The sequence below is a fragment of the Hevea brasiliensis genome, chromosome 5 (assembly GCF_030052815.1).
Source record: "Hevea brasiliensis isolate MT/VB/25A 57/8 chromosome 5, ASM3005281v1, whole genome shotgun sequence".
In the NCBI taxonomy this organism is placed as follows: domain Eukaryota; kingdom Viridiplantae; phylum Streptophyta; class Magnoliopsida; order Malpighiales; family Euphorbiaceae; genus Hevea; species Hevea brasiliensis.
Window position 1 is genome coordinate 25,849,815 of NC_079497.1, and position 10,723 is coordinate 25,860,537.

Here is a 10,723-nt window from a genome sequence, read left to right on the forward strand (position 1 = left end):
AAACACTTTCCTGTTGGCGGTGGAAACACTTTCCTTTGCCTTTGTCACTTTGGTCTTCCCTTTCTGCTTAGCTATTTTCTTGAAGGACCAGAACTGAGGTTTCTTTTCTTATTGCCCTTCCTCTTGTTGGACTTTCCAACAGAAGAAGATGCAACCAAAGCTACCTCTTTTCCTTTATTGCCCGGCATATTCTTTTGGGCAATAACCAGCATGTTGAGTAAACCAGCTAAGGTGCATTGCTGTTTAGTCATATGGAAATTTGTCACAAAATTCCCAAAAGACTCAGGAAGGATCAAGTAACAAATCCTTTTGTAGCTGGAAATCCTTGTTGAAGTCAAGATGTTCCAACTGCTCAATCAGCCGAATCATCTTGTGGACATGATCCCCAACATTCTGTCCCTCATACATCCTCATACGGAATAGGTGTCTAGATATCTCATACCTAGCATTCTTGCTGTGCTCACCATACAACTCTTGTAGGTGAAGGAGGATCTCACTCGCACTCTGCATGTTCTCATGTTGCTTCAGAACTCATTACTCATAGAAGCAAGCATGTAACACTTAGCTCTCATATCATGCTCCTTCCACTTGTCCAAAGTTTCATGTTCCTCTTGTGTGGCCTCTGGAGGTAAGGGACCAGAACATTTGAATCTAGAACATATCCTATATGTTCAAGGTTCAGACAAGTTTCAAATTTCTTAGCCAATCGCATGATTAGGTCCTATCAACCTATTATGATCAAGTATGCTTGCAAGGATATTGGATGGTGGTGGTTGTTTTGTGCTCATTTTTATCGTAAAATTAATCAGAAAATAACCAGATTAATTAGTAAATGTATCATGTAATTAATCAAAATGATTATGGTCTTTTAATCAAATTGGTCCTCCCACTAACTTAGCGAATCCTACACTTCCAAAGTAGAAAACGGAAATCCTAGTTGGATGGATTTCTAGTGGGTGATTGAATTCTTATAATTCTATTGATCATCCTCAGGTACATCCATTATTGGAATTACAATAAACTATAAGTGAGCAACTCCTTGCCCATCACATCTCATGTGAGGTTCAATCCTTTACCTAGCCCCTAATGCTCAAAATCTCAGGTACATCCATTATTGACTTATCTTGCATTAGTTAAGTTGATCCCATTGAGCCAGTAATTATGCAAATAATTTTAATGTCCTCTGGTACATCCAATATTGGCCACTAAACCATTTACATATTTACAACATCTCATGCTTAACAATTATTCTTAAAAAAATCTCTTAAATAAATTGCATCTTATGCAACTATTTAAAATTTCTTAAAATAATTGCCCCAATGGAGGGCTTATGTTATAATTACTTTAATTATAGCATTTCCAACTTAATCATTTGTTTGGAAGATTTTATAGTCATTCTATTTACTATTAAGGTCTCACTTTGCACATTATCCATTTAGCATGCATATATCATATAATAGCATACATTCCCATACATCTCATGCATTCATGGATAAGCAGTAAATATGGTATGATCATGGACTTTCTAAGGGATTCAATTCTGAGCCACCAAGAATTGAATCAGGGCATTCCTAGGTGCATTTCATTCATTCATTTTACAAGAGTTGCTGAAGGAGTACATAATCAACACTTGATATTAAGTTCCTCCCACTGGTCCCACCAATGCTCTTGACCTCCTTGAACTTCTTGCAATCCAATATTACATAGTAATCCTTGGCATATCAAGGCGAATATACAAGAACTTAAATAAATGAAATTACAACCCAAAAATATTACAAACTTAATAATACATGCCCAAAATAAATTAAAATAAATTAATTAATTTACAATCCCAAAGAAACATAAAAGAAATAAATCCAATCACATTAGTCTTTTATAGTCCATGATCATCCATCATGCATATCACTATTTAACAATTAAATAAAACATACATACTTAAATTAAATTGAATATCTCATATTCAACTTAAAAATCCAGATTTGAATATAATTCAAATAAATTTAAAAATTCAGATTTGAATCACATTCAAACAACTTCAAAAATTCAGATTTGAATCACATTCAAACATTTTTTAAAAAAAATCAGATTTGAATTACATTCAAATATTTTTTAAAAAATCAGATCTGAATTTTATTAAATCAATTTTAAAAAATCAGATTCAAATATGATTCAAACAACTTTAAAAATTCAGATTTGAATCACATTCAAACAACTTTTAAAATTCAGATTTGAATCACATTCAAACAATTTTTAAAATTCTGATTTGAATCATAATTTAATTGTGTGATTAAAACAACTAATTAAACACTTTAATTAGTCAAAGAATAGGCCTTAGATCATACAACAATTGCAGAATTAAAAGCCAAACCTTGAACCACCCAAGGAACCATTGTTGCCGCCACCAATGGTGGGTTCACTATGTGTGCCGCCACACCTCATGATCTAACCAGCAATGAATCTCTTGATCTCATGATCAAACACACAATTAAATTATATAATCAACAATCTAAATGGCAAATATAGTGGCTCTGGTACCAATTGAAGGAACGGAAGCGTGAAAAACACAAGATTATACCATTGAATTCAAAAATTTTCACCTAGGGTCACATGCACCATGCAAGATTTATTTTTATCTATTTGATTTCAATGATAAACAACATATTAAAACTCTTTTAATATGTTTTTGGATCTGTATTTGCCATTTAAGATTTTAAAATTAATCAAATTAATTTTAGAACCCTAGATTAAATCAAGAACGATTACACTAACCTCTTGATGCAATCGCAAATGTCTGCGCCTTTGAGATTCGTCTTGAGACACGGATGTTGTCCTCTAGCTTGTCCACACCAAGAACACCTATGGCAGCCCTTGAACAGCTTCTAAAGCCTTTTCTATTAATTAGAAATTCAAGTTCTGCCTTTTAAGAGATTAAAGATGTAAACAGGACACTAGAAACAATTTCTAGTGTTCTTAATTCAAGAGATTGATGGCTAATCTCTTTGAATTGATGAGAGATGAAGAGAAATAGCTGGAGAGGCTCAAAGTGGTGTGACATATGAGAGGAGAGGCTGCTGATTATGTTTTCTTTTCATAACCACACTTAAATAGCTAGGTTAACACATTAAACCCTAGCCACATGTCACCTTTTGATTAGCTCTAGGTTTAAGTGACCCAATCACATTGTGCCAAGTGTCAAACCTATATTTAATCTTGATTTTAATCATCTTACATGATTAAAAAAAAAAAAAACATTTGGCAAGCTTATGTGTTATGCCATGTGTCACCATCTCATGGTGCCACGTGTCACACTGTGAAATGACCAAAATGCCCCTGTGTCTTAATTTTGAGTTCTTAACACAAAATAATTATTTTCTTCTTCTAATTAATTTATATCAAATATAAATTAATTAATTAATCTCTATTAATTAATTTCTCATTAATTAAATTCATATTTAAACACTTTAAATATAAATTTAACTTATATTATACATCCAATAATCTAGATTTGGTTTCAAGTCATGCTAGGGACTTTGTAATTTAATTGCAAACCAAATCTATTTAATTAATCAATTAAACTCTTTAATTAATTAATTAAATCATATTTAAATAGGTGATAACTTGTGTATGTGTGTGACTTACTAGGCTCATCACTAATTGGCAATGAGACATGATATCAACTCTTAATATTATCAGAACTCTTTCTTACCATAAATGATTTCTCTAAATCATTTTATGAACCTCATAGACCATGGTTAACACCTAGCATAGCATGCCATGGCCACCCAATTAGTAATAAGATTTACCTTAAATGAACCTATAATCATATGTTACCATGCACTAGAATCTCTCTGTTACAAAATCCCAACTCAAGTTGAGTCATGGTTTATGTCAAACTCCATTTGCTATGAATATTATGTTCTCTTTTAATTCCAGATCTTGATTAAAAAGATTATCTCATCACAAACTAAATTATGAATAAATATATCTGTCCTTGCCAGCAACTTGAAACAACAAGAACAATTAAATGAACATAGGATTTTAACTCTATTTACTTAGAGGAACAGAAACCATCTTGAACAACACCTACCTCCATATATAACTAGGTGAGCCAACACATGCCCATATACCCATACATAGTACAAGTATGAAAGCAGTATCAAACTCAAACTACCTATATACAAGATAACTGTGCTATCTCAGGTCTAAAGATTATATGCACTGATATGATTTATGACAAAACATTGACAAGAGTAAACTCCATGTGCTTGTCATAAGTGTCACTGGTTCGACCTACTTATCATTTATAAGTGCCTATCATGTTTGTTATATGGCATGAGACTCACCATTCCATCTTATTTATATCTCATATAAATAACTTGGGAACAAACATGAATACAATCTTTCTGGATAAGTCATGTCCTTATTATGAAGTATCCTCGATTGTGAACCTATTTATGATACTTTGTGCTAGAAATATTATCACTCATATTCTTAACAACTTAAGAATAATATTTCTAACAAAATATCAATGGACCTTTTCTATTACACATAAATATATTATGTAAACGGAAAAGTGGAAATGCCTTTTATTAATAAAATATGTACAAGATACATACTAAATGATATGCTCTAGGGCATACTACTAACACATAGCTAGTCTCATAATATAGAGTATGTTGACCAAGCAAGATATACTCGATCCTTATAGCCAATGTTTCCTAGTTATTAGAAGATTGAGTTTCACCTTAATGAAACTTGAACAATGCTTTCGCATTGATTTCAACTTTCGCCAAAGTGAGGGTTAAATTGTAGACCCTTATTTTATGATTTATTATGAGTATGTGCATTGAGGCTGTGGAGAATTCGATGATGAAAAATTATATGACTGTATGATGTAATTGGAGGTATGGAGTTGAATTATTAATTCTGTGGCATGATCTTGAAAAGAAAATAATAATATGTTTTTTGGGAAATTAATTTAATTAAATTTCAATAAAATTTTGTTTTATTTAAATTTAATGTGGGTAATTCTTAAATAAACCTAATTAAGTTTAATTGGGCCCCATGGGCCCAAGAAAGCATAGTAAAAAATTTTAAATAGAACTCATTTAATTTATTTTCTGAAAATTAAAATAAGAAAATATCTTTTTCTCTCTCCCTCTCTCACACAAACTCTCTTTCTCACTTGGCCCCACTCTTTTCCCCACTCCCTATTAGTGTCGCTTCCTTTCCCTCTCTTCCTATTGATTGAAACACCTCACCCCTATCTCAGTCTCACCCTAATTCCCCAATCCTATTTGTTTAAGTTATCTGAACCTTATCACCCTAGGACTCAAAACCCTACCACATCTCTTTCCCTCTCCCATACAAATTCTCTCTCCCACTTGACCCCACTCTCTTCCTCACTCCTTATTGAAGCCACTCCCTCTGCCTCTCTTCTTATTGGTTAAAACACTTCACCCATATCCCAGTCTTATCCAAATTCCCCAATCCCTGTTGTTTAAGTTATCTAAACCTTATCAACCTAGGACTCCAAACCCTACCACACCTCTCTCCCAAAATCCTATAAATACCTACTGAGGTAGAGAGAAAGGGGAGAACAAAAAAGAAAAAAAAAAGGAAGATAAAAAAAAAAGAAAGGGGGAGAAGAAAAAAGAAAAAAAAAAGAGTTTAAAAAATATTTAGAAAGAGCTATAGAAAATTTAGAGATATTCAAAACTTTTTTAGTTCTTTCTTATTTCTTTTCTTTTCTTCAAGAAGATTTTCTTATAAGATTTCTATAAGATTTCTTGAAGGTTGGTTTTTGTTATCTTCTTTTCAAGATCTATGACACATAATCTTATGAATCTTTTCTAATTGGTTTTGCATTCATATCTATTGTGGTTGATAAGTTATGAATTTTACAAAAAAATTTTGTGATTCTGTCACTAGAAAAAGTTACAATTTGTGTAAACCATTCAACTAGGATTTTGTTTGGTTTATAAATTTTATGATCTTGTACGATGTTTTGATTGTCTTCTGTAATTTTTTAATGATTTTAAGGCATGTCTAACTATTTTTTTAAAAATCAGATTTCTTATTACTATCAATCTGTTAGAATCTGGGAATTGAATGTTTATGCATCTTCTTGAGTTCTAATTGATATTTGATCTATTTTTCTATGTTCTTTTAATTCAAGAAGTGTTATGAAGTGTTTGGAATATGTTAGAAGACCTGGACCATTAGGTAGTTGTAACTAATTAGGAATCTTAACCCTTTAGGAGACTAGAGTTAGAATCCAATGTGTATTGTTATTAATATTTTCTTATTTTCTTTACTTCCTTTATTTTCTTTAAGTTTATCTAATTTTTTTAAGTTTTCTTCTTTTTTTTGTTACAAACAAAATTGGTAAGTAGCCTTAAGATAAGTATCAAAAAGGGCATTTACGTAGAACTAAATGAGAGTAAGCTAGGGATATCATTGTCATACTAGAAGAGAAGGCCCTTTTTTAAGGGTAGCTTGACCTAATGGTAACTGTAATTATCAACAAGTAAGTAGTCCTAAATTCCTAAAATAATTGTTGGCATGAAAATATAGTAATAATAAGATTTTTATTTGGTAAATTAAAATTAACTTTGTTTTTTAATTTAACTGACTTTTTTAAGCAATTAATTTAAATAAATACTTGGTAAATTAAAATTAATCTTATTTGTAAATTAAACTAATATTGGCATATAAAATAAATTTAATTTAATACTTGGTAATTGTAAAATAAATTTACATATTAGAAATCTTTATTAGGTTGTGATTGTTTGGGTTTTATGTGATATTAGAATAAATTACACATGTACATAATTAATTAGTTTAATTATCCTTAGGGTAACTTGGTGAAAAATTAATTAATTAGGTTAAATAGAAACTTAGGGTTGTTTGAAATTGAATTTGTTTGTAAATTAAATTCTCAATAGTAAATTAATTTTAGTCATCCGGTAAATATCATTTAAATAATTAGCAATCCTATAGATAGGAATTACTTGTGCATGAAAACTATTGGTAAACAACAACCTTTTTGTGAATTACTTGCGTGTGTAGGACTAGAATTGCATTTTTAGGATAAAGTTTAATTGAGGAATAATGAATAAGACATCTAGAAACATTAGTAGAGGACTGGCACTCGAATTAACGAGGTTAGACCAGGCGTAAGAGGTGCCTAACAACTTTCCCTTACATGCCCAACACCTTTCTCTTACGCGCCTACTATCCTGAACCTAGACATTGAGCTATGGTAATGACAGTTGTGGAAACTCTGCAAGGAGTAAGTTGCCATCCATAACCCTTGGAAGAAACACTGAATATGTCCTAGTTATTACCCAGGTGGTGACTCTTGCCTATCTATGCCTTCATGGCATAAATCCTTAGTACCGTGGTAGTTTTATGGGATGACAGTACTTACTAATGGTTTGATTCTATTAGAATTATAGGAAGTGCATGTCTACGAAATGTTGTCTAAGGAGGTCATACTTAAGTGAGACTATTGTGACTCCACCATCTTTCTTGGGCATTACCTGGTGCATTTTATTTAATTCTAGTGGATGATATTTCACCTCACACCTTACTACGACCCCCCCCCCCCTTTCTCACAAGGAGCTACCAAAGCCCTACCAACCACCATTGCCTTTTCCTTAATGATTCTAGAAAGCTAAGCTAGACAAGTAGTTTGAGAAATATTTAAAAGTTCTATAGAAACTTTATACCAACATTCCCTTCACAGACGCTCTATCTCAGATACCATCATTTGCCAAGTTCTTAAAGGAGATACTATCAAGCAAGAGAAAGCTTGATGACTATGAGACAGTAGCTCTCATTGAGGAATGTGGTGTGATCTTGTAGAACAAAATACCTCCAAAGCTAAAAGACCCTAGAAGCTTCTCAATACCTTATTTTATTAGGAACATGAACATTGACAAGACCCTTTATCACTTAGGTTCTTGTGTTAGTTTGTTGCCCCTATCTATCTATCAAAAGTTAAATGTTGGAGAACTGAAACCGACTATAATTTCATTACAACTAGCAAACAGATCTGTTAAGTATTTAATAGGAATCCTAGAGAACATCCCCATAAGGGTCAGTAAATTCTTTATACTAATCGACTTTGTTGTTTTAGAGATGGAGGAGGATGTTCAAATTCCGATAATCTTGGGAAGACCTTTCTTAGAAACTACCAGAGCTATCATAGATGTCAAAAATAAGCGGTTAACTCTCAAAGTGGGTGAAGAAGAAGTTGATTTCAAAATGTTTCACGCCATGAAACAAAAGCAAGACATGTACATGTGTCTAAGGATTGATATAATTGATGAGCTAGTTAAAGAGGAGTTCAACAAGAGATATCTAAAAGACCCTCTAGAAACTTGTGTTGTGCACAGTGCACCACATAAGATGAAAACAAAGAACTTACAGCAGTCAAACAATCACTAGAAGCTAGCCCATCATTACCATTGGCTTAAGCACTTCAAATGGAGGAGTTGAAGCAAACTCCAACCATGTCAACGCCAAATGACAAGGAGGCAACAAAACAGGTAGAAGTCAAACCTCTTCCTTCCACTCTCAGGTACGCATTATTTGGCTCAAACTCTACTTATCTTGTAATAATCAGTGCTAGCCTAAATGAGCAAGAGGAAGAAAAATTATTGAGGGAACTAAGAACCCATAGGAAAAGTTTTGGGTATAAAATAGAGGACTCAAAAGGGATTAGCCCTTTCATTTTTATGCATAGGATACCTATGGAAGAGAATAGTAGACCCACCATAGATTAACAGAGGAGACTGAACCCAAACATGAAAGAAGTAGTAAAGAAACAAGTCTTAAAACTATTAGATGCAGGAGTGAATGCGTTAGTCCAGCACATGCAATACCTAGGAAAGGTGGGATGACTATAATTAAAAATGAAAATAATTAGTTAATCCCTACTAGGACTGACACCGATTGGCGAATGTGCATTAACTATAGGAAACTGAAGAGTGCCACCCGAAAAGACCACTTCCTTCTTCCATTTATTGACCAAATGCTTGAAAGACTAGCCAAGCATTCAAACTTCTATTATCTAGATGAATGCTTGGGATTTTTCCAAATCCCAATTCACCTAGAAGACTAGGAAAAGACCACTTTCACATGCGTTTATGGCACTTTTGCTTATAGAATAATGCCTTTTGGTCTATGTAATGCCCCTGTTACTTTTCAAAGATGTATGATGGCTATTTTCTTGGATTTTATTAAAAATATAATAGAGGTATTTATGGATAATTTCTTTGTCTATGGCATTACTTTTTATGATTGCTTGACTAATATTTTTAAAGTGTTACAAAGATGTAAGCAATAAAACTTAATACTTAATTGGGAGAAATGCCACTTCATGGTAAGAGAAGGCATAGTTCTTGGTCACTTGGTATCAGAAAGAGGCATATAGGTGGACAGCAAAAATCAAAATCATAAAAAAGATGCCACCTCCAACATTAGTCAAAAGAGTGCAAAGCTTTTTGGGACATTCAGGATTCTATAGAAGATTCATCAAAGACTTCTCAAAAATAGCTAAGCCATTGACAAACTTGCTAAATCAAGATTTACCCTTTGATTTTTATGAAAGCTGCCTTACTTTTTTTTTGCAGGATAAAGAAAGCATTAATATCTACACCTATAATGCAACCTCACATTGGGAGCTACCATTTAAGATCATGTGTGATGCAACAGGAGGAGCAGTTCTTAGATAAATAAAAGACAAGAAAGTCCATGCTATCTACTATGCCAGTAAAACACTTGATGATGCACATATCAATTATGCAATTACAGAAAAGGAGTTTTTTGGTTGTTGTATTTACAATTGACATATTTAGATCCTACCTAGTGGGATCAAAAGTCATTGTACAAACCATACAGCTCTTCAGTATCTCTTAAATGAGAAAGAGGTAAAGCTAAGGCTAATTCGATGGATATGTCTCCTATAGGAATTTGACTTAGAAATTAAAGACAAAAAGGGAGCCAAAAATGTAGTAGCTAATCATCTTTCCGTGCTAAAGCATGAAGAAAGGGGTGATATGACTGAGGACACACCAATTGATGACTCCTTTCCAAATGAGCACCTCCTGTCCATGATATGCAGATATAGTTAATTATCTTGTATGCAGAGTGCTACCATCAAATATGTCCCATCGGTAAAGACAAAAGTTCTTATTTGACTTAAAGGACTATACTTAGGAAGAGCCTCTTCTATATAAGAGATGCAATGATGGTTTTATCAGAAGATGCATTCTAGAGGAGGAAGTAGAAAGCATACTCTAGCATTGTCATTCCTCACCTTATGGAGGACACTTCAACACAATAAGGACTTTAGCAAAGATAATGCAAGTAGGTTTTTATTGGCCATCCTTATTTAAAGATGTAAGAAACTTTGTACTTACATACAGTCAATGCTAAAAGACTCGAAATATATCAAGAAGGAACGAGATGTTCCTACATGGAATACTTGAAGATGAGCTTTTTGATGTACAGGGAATAGACTTTCTATGTCCATTCCCATCTTCATTTGGAAAAAGTATATCCTAGTTGATATGGATTATGTATCTTAATGGGTAGAAGCACTAGCCTCACCAACTAATATACTAGATTGGTCATCAAATTCCTAAAAAAGTACATCTTTACAAGGTGTGGAATGCTAAGAGCCATAATCAGTGATGGGGGAAATCACTTATGC

The 10,723-nt window shown here is 32.9% G+C and overlaps 1 protein-coding gene across 1 annotated transcript; it reads left to right on the top strand.

Moving 5' to 3' along the window:
* The first annotated feature begins 7,932 nt into the window (after nucleotides 1–7,932).
* On the top strand, nucleotides 7,933–8,454 carry LOC110654598 (uncharacterized). The gene has a single exon (XM_021810654.2). It carries the CDS (start codon nucleotides 7,933–7,935, stop codon nucleotides 8,452–8,454), a length of 522 nt encoding a protein of 173 aa, XP_021666346.2.
* Nucleotides 8,455–10,723: the final 2,269 nt, after the last annotated feature.